The sequence below is a fragment of the Lithobates pipiens genome, unplaced genomic scaffold (genome assembly GCF_037356315.1).
Source record: "Lithobates pipiens isolate NorthernLeopardFrog02 unplaced genomic scaffold, aLitPip1_a1.2 Scaffold_8, whole genome shotgun sequence".
Lineage (NCBI taxonomy): Eukaryota > Metazoa > Chordata > Amphibia > Anura > Ranidae > Lithobates > Lithobates pipiens.
This window is the reverse complement of record NW_027507903.1, coordinates 322,733,469-322,757,016: the sequence shown is the minus strand read 5'-3', so window position 1 is coordinate 322,757,016 and position 23,548 is coordinate 322,733,469. Positions and strand designations below refer to the sequence as shown.

The 23,548-nt window shown below is 42.1% G+C and overlaps 1 protein-coding gene across 1 annotated transcript; it reads right to left on the bottom strand.

The window, feature by feature from the left end:
* Nucleotides 1-406: 406 nt before the first annotated feature.
* On the bottom strand, nucleotides 407-23,325 carry LOC143963305 (homeobox protein MSX-2-like). Its single transcript, XM_077472873.1, has 2 exons — nucleotides 22,823-23,325; nucleotides 407-2,958 (listed from the first exon to the last, which is right to left on the bottom strand). Exons 1-2 carry the CDS (start codon nucleotides 23,178-23,180, stop codon nucleotides 2,540-2,542), a joined length of 777 nt encoding a protein of 258 aa, XP_077328999.1. The 5' UTR covers nucleotides 23,181-23,325; the 3' UTR covers nucleotides 407-2,539.
* Nucleotides 23,326-23,548: the final 223 nt, after the last annotated feature.

Below are 23,548 nucleotides of genomic sequence, written 5' to 3'. Positions count from 1 at the left end.
TGCTTTAGAAAACTAACCTGCATGGGCTATGGTGTTGTGTACAGTTGGCAATCCAACTGACTTTTTCTTTTTTTTTTTAAAAGATTGTGGGGTTTATTTACTAAAGGGGCACAGACGCAGGGGCTGTTCACGTAGCAAAGTGAATGTAAGTAAATAAGGGGAAAAGTGTGTTCACATGGAATATTTCTGTGTGAGTGAAAAAAAAAGACAATAACAAAAATGTACACAATTTTATCAAGTTCTTTTAAGAACTTTCATGTTATTTGCTACTGCTAGAATATCAGTTTTATGTTTCACAAGTACTACAGTCAACTCATTTAAGAAATCTCTCAAAAGGAAATAACTACACATTCCCTGTTCAATTACCCAGCACATTTTTTGAGAGAAAAGCAAGCCACAAATCCAATTGTTTTAAGTAACAAGAATTTAATTTAATTACAAATAAGAGATATATGAAATTATAACTCTTTAATAAAATATATACCATTTTACACAATGTCCCTTTCAAAGGGATGGTAATATGAGAAAGTATGAAAGGCTGGTCAGTGGTTCGTGTTTCAGCAGTAAAACAAAAAAATATTTGTATAACAACTTCTACTTATAGAAAGATTGATTTATGGAGAATCCCTTATGAAAAAAAAAAAATGAAAAAATGAAAAAAAAAAATGAAAAATATACCTTATTGGCTTAGAAGTAAGGAAATCAGTGATTTAATCGATACAAAGTGTATGCTCAACTGGCAAAAATATAATTAATCTTCCAATAAAAAGTCATCGTGCTACATTATTATATTTGGTATTGCAGATTAGAGATGATTGATTTGCACTGGTGTAAGAGAACTCCATTATTATTGACAGTGGATGTGATTCCTAAGGCACAATTAAGAGGGCTGGTGTACCAATGGGGTTGTTTTACACTGGTCAAGTAAACCTGTGCATCAACACCCAACAAGAAACAACTTAAAGCATTGGCTAAAAAAAAAAAAAAAATGCTGAACCAGCACTTTAGTAAACCCCACCACAAGGTGAATATAAAGTTATAACCAAAATGTAACTCATTTGTATCTTCTAATAAGGAACTAACATTGTGGAGAGATTTTGTGCTACACTCACAATTGGTATCACCTATATCAAACCTTTCCTGATTAAAAAAAATTACACCATACAGTGCTTTATAAAAGTGACCTGCTTGGGCTGATATAGGAAAACTGGAGCAAAACTGCAAGATTGTTCAGCCAAGAACAAAAAAAATAAGTAATATTTTGCAAGTTGGTATGGTGCCTGCATTCATTTCCTTTTTTTAAGATTTTTCCTTTGCTTTCACATGGTGAGCCTGCCAGTGGGGGTTATTTACTAAAACTGAAGAGTGCAAAATGTGGTGCAGCTCTGCACAGAAACCAATCAGCTTCCAGGTTTTATTGCCAAAGCTTAATTAAACAAGCTGAAGTTAGAAGCTGATTGATTGGCTACTATGCCTAGCTGCACCAGATTGTGAGTGCTCCAGTTTTAGTAAATCTCCCTCACTGGGGTTGTCTGTTTATGAAACAGAAAAGCCATGACTGCCAGGATCATGGCTGGTCTCTCAGGTGTCTTCATTCCAGAATAGAGGAATAGTTTTGGTCAAACTAGGGAAAGGGTAGTGTTGGGAGTACTAGAACATTAGACTTGACTAAAAATGCCAAGCCAAAATCCAGCTAACACTTTTTAAGCAGTTACAGCGAAAAAATGTTTTTGTTTGTTTAATAAATGTTTTGCCTAAATAAATAAAGGCTAACCACTATAAGCACCCCTATCAGTGTTAAATGGTTTGTTTCAACCCTTTAACTGACACTTTTGTTGGACAGCTTGGTCTGTGAAAGGAAGCTGAAAAACAAAAGACTTACTGACTGGTTCACCAGGTTAAAATAAAGGGAAAAAAGCCTAAAAAAGGAAACTTAGGCAGCCACTGCATTTTAGAAATGGTAATCTTCAATATAATAAAAATGTTTATTTTTTGGGTTTAATACCACTCAAGCATAGCAACCAAACTAGTCATTTCATTTTGCCAAAGAACGATAATAATTGATTGGCTGCTATAGGTTAAGGCTTTATTTTTGCTCCTGATGTCTTTGCTCCAGGATTGGTGACTTGTGGTACTTCAGACACTAACATTGCAGATACTGCTCTTATCAACTGACAGGCTTTGAAAAGCCCACTCTTTGGTAAATTCTTTCGCCCTCTTCTTTTTATCTACATTTTTACACCGTCATTCTTCCAGGATTTCTTACAGATGTGATTGTAGGACCTATACAACCAACTTAGAACTAGAGGATTTTTTTTTTTAGACAGGAGTAAAAATGACAGCACATTTTTCCATCTCCTACAGAGTGTCCCTCAGTATCCAGCTTTCTGGTCCTCTCTCAAGCTGCAAGGCACTTGTAGTTAGTTTATGGAAGAGAGTAAATCCAGAGGGCCACCAGCACTGTCCTGGGTCTTTGGTGCAGCTGGGGGCTAGCAGAAGGCCCATCAAGTAGTCCATATAACCAGTGCATACAACTGCCTCAAGACAAATGATACATGCTGTATCCAACAGGAGTAGCATAGAGTCCTGGGATGGGAAGGACCGGTCTGTGGAGCTGGTAGGAGGATCCATACAATGAAGCACCTGGGATGGGGGAACTGAGAGGGAAAGGTAAACTGAAGCCATGGGAAAGCATGGGCTTTGCTGCCATTTTCAGCTTTTCCAGTTCAGCCTCCTGCAGTCTTTTGGCTTTGGCTCTGCGGTTCTGGAACCAGATCTTGACCTGGGTCTCTGTGAGGTTGAGAGAGCTGGAGAACTCAGCCCGTTCTGCTATGGAGAGGTATTGCTTCTGGCGGAATTTGCGCTCCAGGGCCAACAACTGCGACGTGGTGAAGGGAGTTCTGGGCTTGCGGTTGGTCTTGTGTTTCCTTAGGGTGCAGGTAGATGGGCTCAAATGTCCTGCAAAATAAAAAAGATATGCATTAGGAGAAAGAAGGTTAAGCATACCATGAAAACATGGTAACCATATCCACAAGCTAGGTGTACGCTAAGATTTAAAAGGAATGATGTATGAAAAATTAAACAAAAGGAGAACTGGAATGTTGCCCTTGGCAACCCATCAATGATTATCTGTCATTTCCCTGCTATGGGAAAATAAAAGGTAGCAACAGTATTGGTTGAAAAAAAAGACACAAGTCCAACCCAAAATAGAAAAAAAAACGCACAAATCAAAGATCTCCATATACACTATCCTACCGTATATATACGGTTGATCCAGAGGAAGGCAAAAAACAAAAAAAGCATGAGAAGCTATGGACAACATCTTCACTGGTCAATAGAATAATATGTACAGGCAACATTGCTCCAGTTTTTTTTTTCAATATGTAACCCCCCCCCCCCCCCCCCCCATTTCACATATCAGTCCTGGTGACCATAAACTTGACCAATGTAGGAAAATTATAAACTGCCTGCAATGAGGGGGATTTACTCAAGCTGGCCATATATACACATATCTGGTTGTATTTCCTTTAGATGTACCTTTAACTATGTAGTGCAAGGGCCTGTCTGATTGCATACAACCTGAACGTTTTTAGGTTTGACCTCATAATATATGTTTTTTGGTAAATCTAATAGAAAATTGTGCATGTATGTATATGTATGACCAGCCTAAGTCATGGAGCAGCTGTTCATGAGTTCAGAGGAGGATCTCCCACTTGACCTTGTAAACAGGTATATTGATAGCCCAACACATAAAATAATTCACTTATATAATTGGCTAAGACTCCAGATTGTGAGTTGGAGTAGAAGGTGTTCAGTTAGTGAATAAGGTGATATGTTCAGTTTAGGTAATCCAATAATGTGCACATATAAATACTTTTTAAATGTTTCCTTTAAATAATGTATATATTACATCTTCATTAAATTCTCTTTGCTAATGCAACATTGAATTTGCAAAATTAGCATTCTCTTGTTTTATTTATTTATTTATTTACTTTTTTTTTATTTTTTTATTTTAGTAAATCAACCAATTCTAGATGAAACAGCAATCGTTAAATAGGTCGTTACGTTTATGTGGCCTCTGTCATTTAATAACGGTTGAAAGAAAAAAAAAAAAATATAATGTTAGCAATCATTGCACTAAGTGTTCCACCTAATAAAACATCAAAGGAGAAGGGTGCAGAGTCGTCAATAGATCGGGAATTTATAGCAATGACACACACTTTTAAATAGCTGAACCTATAATTCAACAAGAGCATGCCAAGGGAATAGAAGAAACTCAGCTCAACCTTATGGAGGAAAAGTAATCACCATATATAAATACAGGTCTGTAATTATCTACATGCATGGAGTTCCCTCTGTACAATTAGGTTGCCATTTATTAGCATTTGTTTTATTGGGTAAAGGACACGACTTCAAAAAGCAGCATTAAGTTCAAGTGAAGTTTTACAGTAGCAATGATTAAAACGAAGATTAATGTTCTCATTTTAATAGAGGCTTCTCCTCTCATAGACACTGATGGATCATCAGAGATTATCGTAATCCTGCTATATAAAAATGATATAAACATATCAAAAATGATGATCTCCAAAAATAATACACCAATACCAATAAATATGGGGGGGGGGGGATTCGCAACAGGAGTCATTGTGTAAACTGACTCAAACACCCACATATATGTATATAAGTATATGGGTGCTCTGGGAAATAGGGGAACTCCTATTGGAGGGGATCACTCCGGTTTTAGAAGTAGATGACCAAAGCAGATCGATATATTGTTGTTCTATACACTTCTGATGCACATACATGACATCGTTAAGCTATAAAGGATCCCTAAATTGTACTGACAGCCCCGCTCACCCTAAATATACCTGTTCAATTATTGATGTGTTCATCCAGAAAGCACAGCTGGTACCCTGGGTTCACCACCCAATTACGTTTTAATTGTTTCATTCCAAAAGCTACTAATTCATTAATTAAGTATGGTTAACCAATAATGGAATAAATGGAGATCCATGCACCTATTTATAACTAAAAATGTTCTATCTTAATAAAGCCAAAGCTCCTGTAATTGCTTAATTATATTCGTAATTAGGTGCCACAAACAAATTAAAAATGTTCTGCTATAGATAGATAGATAGATAGGTCGGTAGGTAGGTAGAATCGCGACAGTTCACCCAGTTTTGTGAATAGGGTGAAGCTGTGCTCACTCCAATCATAGGCAGGCATAAATAGTATATTTTTTCTATTTTTTTTTTTTTTTTGCACATGATCAGGTATTCAAAATGAGCCCAGCTTGTTACTACTACTTGATCAGTGTGCATCCAGTTTTGTGGGGTTGATTCAATGGAGAGTGCAAATTCTGGTGCAGCTGTGCATGGTAGCCAATCACCTTCTAACTTCAGCTTATTCAAGAAGCTTTGACCAAAAAAAAAAAAAAAGAAAAAAATGGAAGCTGATTGGTTACTATGCAGAGCAGCAGCAGATTTTGCACCATACAATTTTAGTAAACAACCTCCACTGTGATGTTGTGTAGTGATGGCCGAACGGTTCGCCCGGCGGTCGTTTCGCGGCGAATTTCCGACTTTCGCCGTCCGCGGGTTCGAACGCCTTTTTCCGTCGTTCGCCCCGGCGGACTTACGTGTTTAATGTATACAAGAACTTTAACCTTTCGTGACACGTTTATCATGTGTTACAGGACAACCAATTGAGACATGACAGCTCATGGACACTTGGACATTCCCCCTAACCTATAAATACACCCGATCCGGTGGCCATTTTACATTCTTTCTTCTGTCACTGTAGGGAAAGGATCCTGTGTGGAGTAGGGACAGAGAAAACGCTAGCTATTTGGTACACAAAAGTTCTTTTCAGGACTGGTATAGGTGTTAGGTCAGCAGCCTGAGTTTCTTTTGTCAGTTTAGATAAAGGGACAGAGCGCTGTATGCTGCTATTTTAGGGACAGCTCAGCCAGATTAGTCTTTCTTCATCATCATCATCATCATCATCATTAGCTGTTACTATCAGGTCCACAAAAGAGCTGTTCCAGCTAATCGTTCCAGCCTACTCTTTTTTGCCAATTTGTATAGGGACAGGCAGGAAGCAGTGTGTCAGGCAGTGAGGATAATTTTAAAGACTTGCTGTTACTATTAGTTCCACAAAGGTTCTTTTCAGGACTGGTATCAGTGGTACGGTAATAGGCTTGTACACGTATAATATTCTTTCTTCCAAATATAGAAAGAATATTATACTTGACTGCTGCCCTTCTGCTGCAGTCTGCTAATCATTCACAACTCACTTGTTCCACAAAGCTCTTTATCAGGACTGGTAACTTGGTCTGTCTAGGGTGCTACGGTACATAGGCTTGGGTGCGGTACAGTCTGCTGTTCTGTAAGGACCGCTATCGGTCCACAATACATAGGGTTGCCGTGCACTACTGCTGACCGCTGCCCTATACTGCAGCAGTCCTTCATTGGTATAGGGACTGACGTACAGTCTGCTAATCACTAACACACAACCTGCTTGGTCCACAAAAGTTCTTATAAGGACTGGTAACTTGGTATAGGGTGCTACGGTACATAGGCTTGAGTGCGGTACAGTCTGCTGTTCTGTAAGGACCGCTATCGGTCCACAATACATAGGGTTGCCGTGCACTACTGCTGACCGCTGCCCTATACTGCAGCAGTCCTTCATTGGTATAGGGACTGACGTACAGTCTGCTAATCACTAACACACAACCTGCTTGTTCCACAAAAGTTCTTATAAGGACTGGTAACTTGGTATAGGGTGCTACGGTACATAGGCTTGAGTGCGGTACAGTCTGCTGTTCTGTAAGGACCGCTATCGGTCCACAATAGATAGGGTTGACGTGCACCACTGCTGACCGCTGCCCTATACTGCAGCAGTCCTTCAGCGGTATAGGGACTGACGTACAGTCTGCTAAACACTAATACACAACCTGCTTGGTCCACAAAAGTTCTTATAAGGACTGGTAACTTGGTATAGGGTGCTACGGTACATAGGCTTGAGTGCGGTACAGTCTGCTGTTCTGTAAGGACCGCTATCGGTCCACAATAGATAGGGTTGACGTGCACCACTGCTGACCGCTGCCCTATACTGCAGCAGTCCTTCAGCGGTATAGGGACTGACGTACAGTCTGCTAAACACTAATACACAACCTGCTTGGTCCACAAAAGTTCTTATAAGGACTGGTAACTTGGTATAGGGTGCTACGGTACATAGGCTTGAGTGCGGTACAGTCTGCTGTTCTGTAAGGACCGCTATCGGTCCACAATAGATAGGGTTGACGTGCACCACTGCTGACCGCTGCCCTATACTGCAGCAGTCCTTCAGCGGTATAGGGACTGACGCACAGTCTGCTAAACACTAACACACAACCTGCTTGGTCCACAAAAGTTTTTATAAGGACTGGTAACTTGGTATAGGGTGCTACGGTACATAGGCCTGAGTGCGTTACAGTCTGCTGTTCTGTAAGGACCGCTATCGGTCCACAATACATAGGGTTGCCGTGCACTACTGCTGACCGCTGCCCTATACTGCAGCAGTCCTTCATTGGTATAGGGACTGACGTACAGTCTGCTAATCACTAACACACAACCTGCTTGGTCCACAAAAGTTCTTATAAGGACTGGTAACTTGGTATAGGGTGCTACGGTACATAGGCCTGAGTGCGTTACAGTCTGCTGTTCTGTAAGGACCGCTATCGGTCCACAATACATAGGGTTGACGTGCACCACTGCTGACCGCTGCCCTATACTGCAGCAGTCCTTCAGCGGTATAGGGACTGACGTACAGTCTGCTAAACACTAATACACAACCTGCTTGGTCCACAAAAGTTCTTATAAGGACTGGTAACTTGGTATAGGGTGCTACGGTACATAGGCTTGAGTGCGGTACAGTCTGCTGTTCTGTAAGGACCGCTATCGGTCCACAATACATAGGGTTGCCGTGCACTACTGCTGACCGCTGCCCTATACTGCAGCAGTCCTTCATTGGTATAGGGACTGACGTACAGTCTGCTAATCACTAACACACAACCTGCTTGTTCCACAAAAGTTCTTATAAGGACTGGTAACTTGGTATAGGGTGCTACGGTACGTAGGCTTGAGTGCGGTACAGTCTGCTGTTCTGTAAGGACCGCTATCGGTCCACAATAGATAGGGTTGACGTGCACCACTGCTGACCGCTGCCCTATACTGCAGCAGTCCTTCAGCGGTATAGGGACTGACGTACAGTCTGCTAAACACTAATACACAACCTGCTTGGTCCACAAAAGTTCTTATAAGGACTGGTAACTTGGTATAGGGTGCTACGGTACATAGGCTTGAGTGCGGTACAGTCTGCTGTTCTGTAAGGACCGCTATCGGTCCACAATAGATAGGGTTGACGTGCACCACTGCTGACCGCTGCCCTATACTGCAGCAGTCCTTCAGCGGTATAGGGACTGACGTACAGTCTGCTAAACACTAATACACAACCTGCTTGGTCCACAAAAGTTCTTATAAGGACTGGTAACTTGGTATAGGGTGCTACGGTACATAGGCTTGAGTGCGGTACAGTCTGCTGTTCTGTAAGGACCGCTATCGGTCCACAATAGATAGGGTTGACGTGCACCACTGCTGACCGCTCACCTATACTGCAGCAGTCCTTCAGCGGTATAGGGACTAAGAGTTTTGTCACAGGGTCATTTAAAAAATGACATGCAGAGGAAGAGGCAGGCCCTTCCGCAGGGGTGGTAGGGGTAGGGCAGGAGCAACAGGCTTGAGCCAAAGTGGGAAGTTGCAGAAGGTGCGTTCAATTACTTTAAAGGATGCACCAGACTTGGTTGAGTGGCTCGCTCAGCCTTACTCTTCTGCACCCTCCTCATCCTCTCGATCTGCACCCTCTTCTTCACTCTCTGCTATGTGCACCCCCAAAGACACTACCACCAACAACACGACCACCACCACCACCACCACATACCTTCCGCTTGAGTCACTGGAATTATTTTCCGATCCATATCAAGAGGACATTTCTGATGCGCAGCCACTCTTGGTATTGGATCAGGAAGAGGAGGTAGCAACAAGCGCTACTCAGCAGTCTGACGCCAGTACCCAGATCAGCCCAAGGAGGAGGTTGGTCCCCGGTGTTGCTGCCTACTCTACTTATAGCGGTGGGGAAGGTGACGTTGATGATGACGTGTCTAGTGATGTCACGTGGGTGCCCACAAGAGAGGAAGAGGAGGGGAGTTCAGAGGGAGATATGGACCAGCAGATAGGGAGGAGAAGCAGCAATGACTTACATTGCACAGCAGGGACAAAGCAGACTGCAAATGTATCAGGAGCGAGTCATCGACCATGTACGGTCACATCTGGCGCTCCCAGGACACCGGCACATGGCTCCGCAGTGTGGGCTTTTTTTAACGTGTCCGCTGCTGACAATAGCGTTGCCATCTGCAATCTTTGCAGTCAACGCGTTAGTCGCGGTAAGCCCAATACTCACCTAGGGACGACCGCCTTAAGAAGGCACATGAGCAGCCATCACCGAGCCCAGTGGGAGCAACGGAACACACAAAGCCACACTGCAGGCTCTCACCGTCCAGCCTCGTCTTCTACTTCTCCTTCTCCTCTCTCCTCACAATTGTCCTCCACTCCACCTTCCATCACGCCAAGCTCACATTTTTCTGCAAAAAGGCAGGCTTCCGTGGGCCTAATGTTTGAGCGTAAAAAAATGATGACGCCGGATAACCCTCTTGCCCAACGGTTGGCGGCTGGCTTGTCAGAACTCATAGCCCGCCAACTACTGCCATATAAACTGGTGGACTCGGAGGCCTTTCGCAAATTTGTGGCCATTGGAACACCACAATGGAAGGTCCCAGGAAGGAAGTATTTCTCAGAGAAGGGCATCCCAGAGCTATATGGCCATGTTCAGCGGCAAGTGAATGTATCTCTGGCACACAGTGTCGGTGCCAAGATACATCTGACCACAGACACGTGGTCTAGCAAACACGGGCAGGGAAGGTATATCAGTTTTACTGCCCACTGGGTGAACCTTCTGACGGCCGTCAAGCATGTAACCCGTGGCACCCGTGTAGATTTGGTTTTACCGCCACGGATTGCATGCAGGCCTGACTCTTCTTCTCCTCCTCCTACTCCATCCTCCTCCCTCTCCTCCTCAGCTGCCTCCTCCTTTTCCGCTGCTAGCGTCTCTTCCACTGCACCGCCCAAGCTCCCCAGAACCTATTCCACATGCCAGGTGAGACGTTGCCATGCCGTGCTGCGTCTGTTGTGCCTGGAAGCAAAGAGCCACACTGGCCCGGCACTCCTTTCAGCTTTGCGTTCACAGGCAGATGAGTGGCTAACACCGCTCAATTTGACAGTTGGTAAAGTGGTGTGTGACAACGGTGCCAATCTGCTTAGCGCATTGAAACAGGGCAAAATCACGCACGTGCCGTGCATGGCACACGTCTTAAACTTGGTCGTGCAGCGATTCCTTGTCAAATACCCTGGGGTCCAGGACATCTTGCGGCAGGCAAGGAAAATCTCGGCCCATTTCAGAAGATCTTACACGGCCATGGCTCGCCTTGCTGACATTCAGCGGCGACACCATCTGCCGGTCAGACGTCTTATTTGCGATTGCCCGACGCGATGGAACTCAACCTTCTATATGCTTGATAGGCTGCTCCAGCAGAAACGTGCAGTTAACGTCTACCTGTATGAACTCTGCGAAAGAAACGGTTCTGGGGAGCTGGGTTTTTTTTCACCGCGCCAGTGGCTGCTCATGCGCGACACATGCAGACTTCTGCGGCCATTTGAGGAGATCACCAAACTGGTCAGTCGCAGCCATGGCGCCATCAGTGACATGGTACCTTATGCCTTCTTTCTGGAGCGTGCATTGCGTCGTGTCATTGATCAGGCTGTGGAGGAGCAGGAGCGGGAAGATGAGGAAGTCGCAATGCTGGATGAATTCCCAGGGGGGGCTACTCTATCTGAGACAAGTCAACAACAGGAGTCTGATGAGGAGTCAGAGGAGGATGGTGCCGGGGCGGATGAGCAGGAGCAAGAAGAGCATGCTTTAAACCTTTCTGGGATCCCTGTTGTGCGAGGATGGGGAGAGGAGAATGAAGAGGACGACATTATCCTGGATGATGAGCAGGAGCCAGGCCACCACACCGCTTCCACTTTAGTGCAAATGGGGGCCTTCATGCTCCAGTGTTTTAATAGGGACCCCCGTATAAAAAGCATGAGGGTCAAGGACCAGTACTGGGTGGCAACGTACTTAGACCCCCGGTACAAACACAAAATGGCGGAAATGTTACCGCCGTCGCAGAGGGCTGTCAGAATGCAGCACTTCCAGGCCTTGCTTCGAGAAATGCTGCATTCTGCTTTTGCGTGCGCTGGCAGAGGAGCAATTCCCACTCCCAGAGAAGGATTTGCGGGTACCAATCCAACAGCGCCTGCAAGAAGAGGCCGGTTTGAAGATGTGTTGGTGACTTCGGATATGAGGTCATTCTTTCAGCCGACCCATCGACAGGTGTCATCCGGATCCAGCATCAGGGAACGCCTAGACCGTCAGGTGTCCGACTACATTGGGTTAACGGCCGATGTGGACGCTCTGAGGAGTGATGAACCCCTAGACTACTGGGTGGGCAGGCTTGACCTCTGGCCAGAGCTTGCCCAATTTGCAATCGAACTGTTGGCTTGCCCCTCATCCAGTGTCCTGTCCGAAAGGACGTTCAGCGCAGCAGGGGGGATTGTGACCGATAAGCGTACTCGCCTAGCTCACCACAGTGTTAACTACCTCACATTTCTAAAAATGAATGAGGCATGGATCTCGGAGGAATTCAACACATGTGATCAGTAGACCATGTATATGTCTATAAACAATTTTTGGAATCAAGCACACAGACCTTCTTAATTCATTTGGCTCACTTCCCTGACCCAAAAAAGCACACCGTACTATATGCCCCTACCCTCCTCTTTGAAGAGGTTGAGCGGTGTCATATTTCTACTGGGGCTGCTTATTATGAGGGGTTCCCACCATCCCTGTGCTGTGCTGACTTCCTCCTGGGTGTTCTTATTATGAGGGGCTCCCACCATCCCTGTGCTGTGCTGACTTCCTCCTGGGGGTTCTTATTATGAGGGGATCACACCATCCCTGTGCTGTGCTGACTTCCTCCTGGGGCTGCTTACGGTGCTGCTGTCAGCGCTGTATGTCACGGAGCTGCTGTCAGCGCTGTATGTCACGGAGCTGCTGTCAGCGCTGTATGTCACGGAGCTGCTGTCAGCGCTGTATGTCACGGAGCTGCTGTCAGCGCTGTATGTCACGGAGCTGCTGTCAGCGCTGTATGTCACGGAGCTGCTGTCAGCGCTGTATGTCACGGAGCTGCTGTCAGCGCTGTATGTCACGGAGCTGCTGTCAGCGCTGTATGTCACGGAGCTGCTGTCAGCGCTGTATGTCACGGAGCTGCTGTCAGCGCTGTATGTCACGGAGCTGCTGTCAGCGCTGTATGTCACGGAGCTGCTGTCAGCGCTGTATGTCACGGAGCTGCTGTCAGCGCTGTATGTCACGGAGCTGCTGTCAGCGCTGTATGTCACGGTGCTGCTGTCAGCGCTGTATGTCACGGAGCTGCTGTCAGCGCTGTATGTCACGGAGCTGCTGTCAGCGCTGTATGTCACGGTGCTGCTGTCAGCGCTGTATGTCACGGAGCTGCTGTCAGCGCTGTATGTCACGGAGCTGCTGTCAGCGCTGTATGTCACGGAGCTGCTGTCAGCGCTGTATGTCACGGAGCTGCTGTCAGCGCTGTATGTCACGGAGCTGCTGTCAGCGCTGTATGTCACGGAGCTGCTGTCAGCGCTGTATGTCACGGAGCTGCTGTCAGCGCTGTATGTCACGGTGCTGCTGTCAGCGCTGTATGTCACGGAGCTGCTGTCAGCGCTGTATGTCACGGAGCTGCTGTCAGTGCTGTATGTCACGGAGCTGCTGTCAGCGCTGTATGTCACGGAGCTGCTGTCAGCGCTGTATGTCACGGTGCTGCTGTCAGCGCTGTATGTCACGGAGCTGCTGTCAGCGCTGTATGTCACGGAGCTGCTGTCAGTGCTGTATGTCACGGAGCTGCTGTCAGCGCTGTATGTCACGGAGCTGCTGTCAGCGCTGTATGTCACGGAGCTGCTGTCAGCGCTGTATGTCACGGTGCTGCTGTCAGCGCTGTATGTCACGGAGCTGCTGTCAGCGCTGTATGTCACGGAGCTGCTGTCAGCGCTGTATGTCACGGAGATGCTGTCAGCGCTGTATGTCACGGAGCTGCTGTCAGCGCTGTATGTCACGGAGCTGCTGTCAGCGCTGTATGTCACGGTGCTGATGTCAGTGCTCTGTATTACGGTGCTGCTGTCAGTGCTCTGTATCTCCTGCACCCTCTTGTTTGCCTACCCTGGTCCCTGACCTTCCCTCTCCTCCATTGCCTTCATTAGCTCCATAGTCCTGAATTGTCAGAACAATTTCCCAAATAAAAAAAAAATGCTTGTAGTTATCGATCCCAAATTCACCTCATACATGTATTATGCTATTGTCCAGGTGGTGGGACTACGTGCTACCCCCTAATAATTACCCCGTGGCCGCAAATTCGACCTAAAGGTTTGCGAAATTCGCCTCCCATTGAAGTCAATGGAGCCCGCGGCGAACGGTCGTTTTCGCGAACGTTTGTGTCCGTTCGCGTTTCGCGTTCGCGAAACGTCCCGTCGGAAGTTCGTCCATCACTAATGTTGTGTTCACAGCATAAATCATGAACCCCTGTGTGTCTTGCAAGTATCCCTGATCGCCTTGACAATGAGACGAGAATTTACAAGGAGCATCAGGTATGAGAGTGAAGTAAAGAAGAGTATCCCCTGGTCTGGAAGTGACAGGTGACGTCTTCTGAAGGCGAATGTCACTCACATCCCTATCTATTCCTCCACCATCTATTATTCTTTAGCTTGAAGTTTACGTTTCATGCCAGAAGCACCAATGGGGGGCACATTTATCAAAACTAGATACATGCTGTCCACTGCAAAAAAGTAAGCCTCCCTGCCTTTGTATAACCATTAAAAACAATGACAGCTGTCATTTGGTTGTCATGACAAACAATCACTTTTTTCATCATTCGAATAAATAAGTATACACGCGCAATGGTGCATTAAAACAGCTATCCAACATACACATAAACTGTAGTGTACATACGTCTATCTATCTCTCTTTATATATAGATACATGCATATCTCTCCATATCTATATATGTATGCACACAAATATATATCTCTATCTATCTTTCTAGATATATGCACACACATCTCTCTCTCTCTCTCTCTCTCTCTCTCTCTCTCTCTCTCTCTCTCTCTCTCTCTCTCTCTCTCTCTCTCTCTCTCTCTCTCTATATATATATATATATATGCACACATATATATGTCTCTATCTCTCTGCATATATATATATTATATAATATATTATATAATATATATATATATATACACACACACACCACACACACTTCTATCTCTCTCTGTCTCTGTATATATATATATATATATATATATATAAATATATATATGGATATATATATGGATATATAGATCTATAGATAGATATAGACATCTATCTATCTATACACACATATATATATATTGCTATCGCTATATCTATATATTTATTATATCTATATAGATATCGATTTATTTTAGCAAAGAGCAATAGTAAGCACACAAATCCATTGTAACCATCCACCAGTAATTCCCTAACTGAAGAAAAGAAGTATGACTATAACTTGAGTGCTTGCTAATAGCAAGTTATTTTCATCTTTTTACTTGGAAAAATGAAAAGGAAAAAAAAAGATAATTCCAATTGCTTGCTATGGGCAACATCTCCACTTTATTATTCTCCTTTTCCTTTTCTCTTATTTGAACGAATCAGTCCTCTTTTGCCGAACTCAATAAAGTTCTAATAGATGAGTTTTGATTGGCCTGTGTCTGTGATTACCATATTGTACTGCAGTGAAGTATCTAATAGTATACAACACTGTAGCGAAGCAACGTGCACAGTGACATCGCTTCAATGCCAGAATCATACGCAGATGACTGGGAAGGAATGATACAGTGGAAAGAAATTAGTGTCTGGGAACATTTCCTAAACCATCAAGGAAGAATTATTTAGAGTTTTGTTTTTTGTTTTTATTGCCGATCCACCAATTATTTTTAAACGTCCAGTAAAGTAATAATTCAAAAAAGATAAACATTTTTGCTAAGTTTTATGTGCCACCATTTGTGATACGAGTGGATTATAGGAGTCATTTTCACCTTGTGCTAGCCTCAAATATCTATTTTAAGGGAAAATTTAACAGCTACGTCTGCAAAACCTGATTGGCTATTTTTTTTTTTTCATTATTGCTGGCTGGCACAGTGATTATTTTTTAATTTCCAATAAAATAATATTTTATAAAAGAAATAGATTCACTTTGAACTTTTCTTAATTGGCATCGGTAGGAATCATTATAGAAGTCATCGCGTTTATTAGCCCCAAATACCCTTTTTCAGGGAACATTTAACAAAGTCATCCAAACCTGGGTATCTTTTTATTGATAGCCCAAATAATTTCAGGCTAGTATCCAAGGTGAAAACGACTCCTATTATAAATTATAGCAATTAAGTAAAGCTTAGAATAAATATTTTTCATTTCAAAAAAATATTAAGAGTTAAAAAAAACATATACTGGACCAGCAATAGAGTGGGTGATGTCTGGTAAATGTTCCCTTAAATAGATATATTTGAAGCTAGTACAAGGTGTATATGGCTCTTGTAGTGAGTGACTCCTACCTCCTGATAAATGTTTCCTGGTATAGGAGGCTAGTACAAGGCGAAAACGACTCCTATTATAAATTATAGCAATTAAGTAAAGCTTAGAATAAATATTTTTAATTAAAAAAAAAAAAAATGAGTTTAAATATAATACATCTACTGGGCCAGCAATAGAGTTACCGAATCAGATTTGAGTGATGTCTGGTAAATTTCCCCTTAGATACTTAAAGCTAGTACAAGGTGTAAATGGCTCTTGTAGTGACGCCTACCTCCTGTTAAATGTTTCCTGGTATTGGAGGCTAGTACAATGTGAAAATGGCTTGTATCCTAAATTATGCCAATTAGGTAAAACTTTAGTTTATGGAATATCATATAGATGGAAATAATAAAAAAAATAAAAAATAAAAAAAAACATTTTAAACTAGGCCTGCAAAAAAATAAATAAAAAAAAACTAAACAAGAAGAAAAAAACATAATCAGGTCTGGGTGATATGTCTGTTACATTTTCCCAAAGACAGATACTGGAGGATAGTAGGAAGTGAAAATAACTTCTATCAGAAATGATGCCAAAAATGTGTATTTTATGGAATATCATATAAATGGAAATTTAAAAAATAAATAAATAAACATTTACTAGGCCAGAAAAACAAAAAAACGAATCAGGTCTGGGTGATAGATCTGTTACACATTCCCCAAAAACAGATACTGGAGGCGGAGGCTAGTAGGAAGTGAAATAACTTCTATCATAGATGATGCCAAAAAGGTGTATTTTATGGAACGTTATATAAATTGAAATAAAAAAAATGTAATCAGGTCTGGATGTTAAAAGTTCCCTGAAAATAGATATTGGAGACTAGTAGGAGGTGAAAATGAATTCTTATCATATATGATGCCAATTAGGTAAAGCTTGCTTTTATAAAATATCACATAACTGGAAATAACAAACAAAATAAAACATTTACTAGGCCAGCAAAAAACAAATACAAAAAAACCTAATCAGGTCTGGGTGATATTATGTTCCCTGAAAATAGATATTGGAGACTAGTAGGAGGTGAAAATTACTTCTATCCTTGCTAAGATTTTTTCCTGATGCCTCACCTCTATGTTTTCGGGATTGTAAGGAAGTGGGTACTATGCACCATATTTGGTGGACTTGCCCACATATAAGAGGCTTCTGGAACAGAATTTTCCACCTGGCATGGAAACTTACAGGCATTGGAATTCCACAAACTCCTACTATTGGACTACTGAACCTCAGAATAGAAGGTGTTCCCAAACACACCAATAATCTTATTTTTTTATGCTCCTAGGAGCAAAACTTACTGTTGCAAGGGCGTGGAAAACAAACAAGGTTTCTTTGATAGTCCAAGCGGAAAATTACTTGGATTATGACCCAAGATTAAATCACTGCAAAATTATTAGATAGGGTGCCCAAGTTTGAAGCAACTTGGGATCCTTGGGCTCACTATATCAAGGTTCCCCTATATCTGGGCCACTTACCTTAACTTCCCCCAATGATTGATTCAAGTAATTGGTTCCCTCCTCCACTCCTTTTTGATAATCACATCACAGATGCACTTATTCTTTCTATGTTTTTCTTCTTTTCTATTATTCTCTTCTCTTATTACTTATTATAACGACATTATTTTGCATGTCATTTGATCAATAGTCATATATTACTAACTACATCACTTAGAGTAATGTACCTAGGCAGCCCATATATTTATTTAATTAATTAAAATGGAGGGGCAGGGAGGGGGCTGAGGGCAGAACCGAAATATCCAGGGGGACACCTACAGTCCACAGCTCGATCCCAGTTGGGGTGGCTTATGTGTTCTCCCTTGATCCCTCTGGAACAAAATCAGATATTGATACTCTGCTGACCCCTGCTCAATTTTATTATCCTATGGCAAACAAAGAATTTATTGTCACTCATTTGCTCTGATCAATGGTTTATAACAGGCCTTCAGGGGATTAGGTATCATCCATAGGTGTTATAAATTTGTTGTTACATTAATACTCTGTTATCTTCTTAAATTTTGTTTTTGATAAACTCTACTGAAGGACCATGTTGGATCTCGGTTGGGGATATTTATTATTACATTGTTTTGTTATATTGATGGAAAATTTTCAATAAAAATATTGAACAAGAAAATGACTTCTATCATAAATGTTGCCAATTAGGTAAATCTTGCTTTTATAAAATATCATATAACTGGAAATACAGGCATACCCCACTTTTAAGTACACAACAGGGTTTATTTACTAAAGCTGGAACGTGCAAAATCAGGCTCACTTCTGCATAGAAACCAATGAGCTTCTAACCTCAGCTTGTTCAATTAAGCTTTGGTAATAAAACCTGGAAGCTCATTGGTTTCTATGCAGAAGTGAGTCTGATTTTGCACTTTCCAGCTTTAATAAATAAACCCCATTGTGTACTTAAAAGTGGGGTATGCCTGTAACAAACAAAATAAAAAAAATACTAGGCCAGCAAAAAAAAAAAAAAAAATTGTCCCTGAAAATAGATATTGGAGACTAGTAGGAAGTGAAAATGACTTCTTATCAATTAGGTAAAGCTTGCTTTTATAAAATATCATATAACTGGAAATAACAAACAAAATAAAACATTTACTAGGCCAGCAACAAACAAATACAAAAAAAAAAAATAATAAAAAAAAAATAATCAGGTTTGGGTGATATTATGTTCCCTGAAAATAGATATTGGAGACTAGTAGGAGGTGAAAATGACTTCTATCATAAATTATGCCAATTAGGTAAAGCTTGCTTTTATAAAATATATAACAAAAAAAAAAAAAAAAGCATGTACTGGGCCAGCAATAAAAATACCCGATCAGGTCTGGGCGATATGTCTGAAAATTTTCCCTGAAATAGATATTGGGAGGCTAGTACAAGGTGAATATGGCTCCTGTAGTACCTCCTATCATAATGATGGAATTTAAGTAAAGCTTATGGTAAATATATATTACTTTTAATTAAAAAAAATACAAATTTTCAGAAAGATATCATCCAAGCCTGGCTGGGAATTTGTATGAATAAAAAGGACTATAGGGTAAAAATGATCCCCAGAAGAAATGTTCCCCCTGACCCTAATGTCTCCTCTCATGAGTCTAATACAGGCCACTAGTATCAATGGCATATGTTACTGTTTTAGGCAATTCCTCTGTATAGGACTCAAAGTGAAACTACATTCAGAGGTTCGCACCGAACAATCTCCAATGTCACCAGAGCCAGTTATTAATAGTTAATGTCATTGCAGATCATTGTCTTTTATTTGCAGATCATTGTCTTTGAATCTGAACCAGAGGCACTCTTTGACATCTCTTCCCGGCGACATTATTACACGCCACCACAAAACCATCTGACAATCCCGGTATTGTTCCAGGTCTCAGCAAACACATGTATTTGTAGTGCTCATCTGCAGATACCATGAAACATTTTAAATAAACATCCGGATCCCATGATCCTCATCTGCTGCAGGATTGGAGCCACACACCAGCCACAATGGCGTTTAGCTTGGGGCTGTAATGTGTGTGTGTGGGAAGGGGGTGGGGTGAGGGCTAAAACTTTATGAGAGGTTCCCTTATTGATCACTCTATTAAAAAAAAAAAAAAAAAAACTTGGGGAGCATTAAACAAATGCCTCTATTTACACTTATTGATTAATTGGTAGTCTCAAAACCAAACAGCATCATTTGACCACATTATTGGCAATCAGATAATGTGCTAAGCTGAGAATTCTGTATAGGTAAAGGATATTCATTTAGGGAGCATTAAAAAGTTCCTCTAATTGATCATTAAAAAAAACGACTTATTGATTATTTGGTAGTAGTCTCAACACAAAGCAACACAATCTGACTCCATTATTAGCAATCAGATCGTGTAAAGATACTGTATAGGTAAAGGATATTCACATAGAAAGCGTTTTCTAATTGATCACTAAAATAATACTTATAGATTAATTTGTAGGAGTCTCAACACAAAGCAGTACCCCCTGACCTCACTATTAGCAATCAGATCATGTGCTAAGATGAATATACTGTATAGGTAAGGAATATTCATATGGAGAACATTAAAAAGTTCCTCTAATTGACCAAAAAAACAAAAAAGGTAATTTAGCTCTTTAGGTCCTTTACCTATACAGTATCAGCTTACCATTGCTAACCATGATGCCAAAGGGTGCTGCTTTGTATTAAGACGTCTACCGATTAACCAATACGTGCATTTTTTAGTGATCAATATTGAGGAACTTTTTAATACCCCTTATATGAACAGTATCTTCAGCTTAGCCTATGATCCGATTACAAATGATGTGGTCAGGGGGTTCTGCTTTGTATTGAGACGTCTACAAGTTAATCAATAAGTATTATTTTTAGAAATCAATTAGATCCACTTTTTAATGCTCCCCATATGAATATCATTTACCTATATGGTATATTCAGCTTAGCACATGATCCGGTTACTAATAATGGGGTCAGGGGGTTCTGTTTTGTATTGAGACTTCTACCAATGAATCAATAAGTATTATTTTATAAATCAATTAGTGCCACTTGTTAATGATCCCCATATGAATATTCGTTACTTATACGGTATCATCAGTTTAGCACATGATCCCATTGCTAATGGTGAAGTCAGAGGGTACTGCATAGTATTGATACTTCTACCAATTAATCAATAAGTACTATTTTATAAATCAATTAGTGCCACTTTTTAATGCTCCCCGTATGAATATCCTTTACCTATACGGTATATTCAGCTTAGCACGTGATCCCATTGCTAATCGTGAAGTCAGAGGGTGCTACATAGTATTGAGACTTCTACCAATTAATCAATAAGTAACACCCTCTGATCTCATTGCAATCAGATCATGAGCTAAACTGAAGATACCGTATAGGTCAAGGATATTTATATAGGAAGCATTAAAAGGTTAATCTAATTGCTCGCTAAAAATCTATTTATTGATTACCTTATAGACGTCTCAATACAAATCAGCATCCTCTGACCTCATAATTAGCAATCAGATCATGATACTGTATAGGTAAAGGATATTACCTAAGTCAATCCCTAATCCTATACTCATTTGTAACATAACCCTGCCATCAGGGCCGGATTGCCATCATTAGATCCTGTAGGCACACAACTGTTTGGCTACACCCCTCTGCTTCGATCACTTCTTTCCCAATGACATTTATTTATTAGAAATAACTTTGTGACTAGCTCATTTCGAAAAGCTAACATACCAATATAACAATCATAAAAAAAAAAATGACAGTTGTATGAGATCTGAAAATGACAGTATTCTGAGCCTTGTGTTAAAGCTTACTGAGGTTCTTTTTTCATTTTTTATTTTTTTTTTCATTTTTTTTTTTTATTTAAAATTTTCAATTTGGAAGCCTCATACAGAAACAGAAAGGAGTAGATTTACAATGCATGTATCTAGCCTACTACCAATGCTTCCCTTTAGTGCATGTATCTAAAATGTGACAGTGAAGTGGCCTCTTAGCCTCTGCCTCCTATTGGCACAAGACCCGATTGCCATCCCATGCTGGAAAATCTACCGCTTTTCCCATCCATGCCTGGAGCTGAGATCATTACTCATTTCCTATGTGAGAAGCAACAATCTATTGAGTAACACAAATGCACCAGACAGCTTCATTTAAGCCTAACCCTTTGGTTACCGGAAGTCATTAAAAATAGCAAAAAAAAGTGTGAGGAGTTAGGGGGAGATTTGCTAAAACTGAAGGGTGCAAAATCTGGTGCAGCTCTGCATAGAAACCAATCAGCTTCCAGATTTTATTGTCAAAGCTTAATTGAACAAGCCGAAGTTAGGAAGCTGATTGGCTACCATGCACAACTGTACCAGATCCTGAGTGCTCCCGTTTTAGTAAATCTCCCCCCATAGAGCAGACCCTCCATACATGTGAGGCTGAGGAATGCATAGAGGTAGATTGTGAGTGCTCCAGTTTTAGTAAATCTAGTGAGAGCAGATCCTCTGTATATGTGAGGCTGAGGAATGCACAGAAGTAGATACTGAGTACTCCAGTATTAGTAAATCTAGTGGGAGCAGATCCTCCATACATGTGAGGATTGCACAGAGGTGGATTGAGAGTTCTCCAGTATTAGTAAATCTAGTGGAAGCAGATCCTCCATACATGTGAGGATTGTACAGAGGTGCATTGTGAGTGCTCCAGTATTAGTAAATCTAGTGGGAGCAGATCCTCCATACATGTGAGGATTGTACAGAGGTGGATTGAGAGTTCTCCAGTATTAGTAAATCTAGTGGAATCAGATCTTCCATACATGTGAGGATTGTACAGAGGTAGATTGTGAGTGCTCCAGTATTAGTAAATCTAGTGGAAGCAGATCCTCCATACATGTGAGGATTGTACAGAGGTGCATTGTGAGTGCTCCAGTATTAGTAAATCTAGTGGAAGCAGATCCTCCATACATGTGAGGATTGTACAGAGGTAGATTGTGAGTGCTCCAGTATTAGTAAATCTAGTGGAAGCAGATCCTCCATACATGTGAGGATTGTACAGAGGTGCATTGTGAGTGCTCCAGTATTAGTAAATCTAGTGGAAGCAGATCCTCCATACATGTGAGGATTGTACAGAGGTGCATTGTGAGTGCTCCAGTATTAGTAAATCTAGTGGAAGCAGATCCTCCATACATGTGAGGATTGTACAGAGGTGGATTGTGAGTGCTCCAGTATTAGTAAATCTAGTGGAAGCAGATCCTCCATACATGTGAGGATTGTACAGAGGTGGATTGTGAGTGCTCCAGTATTAGTAAATCACCCCCTTAGTGAGGGCAGATCCTCCATACATATGAGACTGAGGAATGCACAGAGGTATTGATATCAGAGCATGCAGAGCAGTCAGCTTTCATTAAGCAGATGAAAGAGGCAGTAATGGCCCTACATGAAATCAGAGAGCTGCACCGCAGATACACATCGCCCTGGCACCGCACCATAGACAATCGACTTACTTGGTGGAGGGGAATATCTGCCTCCTTCCTTTGGCCAGCCTGTGCCATCTTCAGAGTTCTCCGATTTGACAGAAGAAGTCTCCAGGTTTTTGGTGAGCCCAGGAGGAGGACTGGGGCTCTCTCTGTTGCCGACCCCCAAAGCCAGGTGCCTAGGGGCGCCGCTGGCCCCAGAAGTCTCCAAGGCACGTAGGTGGGTCACCTCCTTGGGCACCCTCTTATCTGCCATGAGCGCCTCCACGCTGAAGGACAGGCTGGAGATCTTGATCTTGTGCTCGGCTTCGGATGGGGAATGCATGGGGCGAGCGGAGCTTTCTTCATCAGAGCTGAAGTCCTCCTTGGTGTCCCTAGAAGAAGACATGGTGACAGATCCTCCTAGTCCTCCTTCCTTGGTCAGATCCCTGGGATGAAGGTAAGTCCAGCTCTGAGCGCTCCCACTCCACGGGCAACACACTTCAAGGAAAGTCAAGGAAACTTTTTTTTTTTTTTTTCTTTTCTTTTTCCTCTATTGAAAGGGAGCTCCTCTGACAGCCAACAGGAAAGGCCGGGGCGGCGTGACGTCAGCGGTGTCCTCCTGTGATTGGCCAGGGAGGCTCTCTCCTTGATGGCAGTGATTTGCGGACTGTTTTTGTTCCAGAAAAGAAGAAGAGGGAGTTAATTACACAGGCTACACACTGCGCTGTGTTATTAGTGATACCTGTAGGGCTGTAATCACAAGAAACTGAAAAG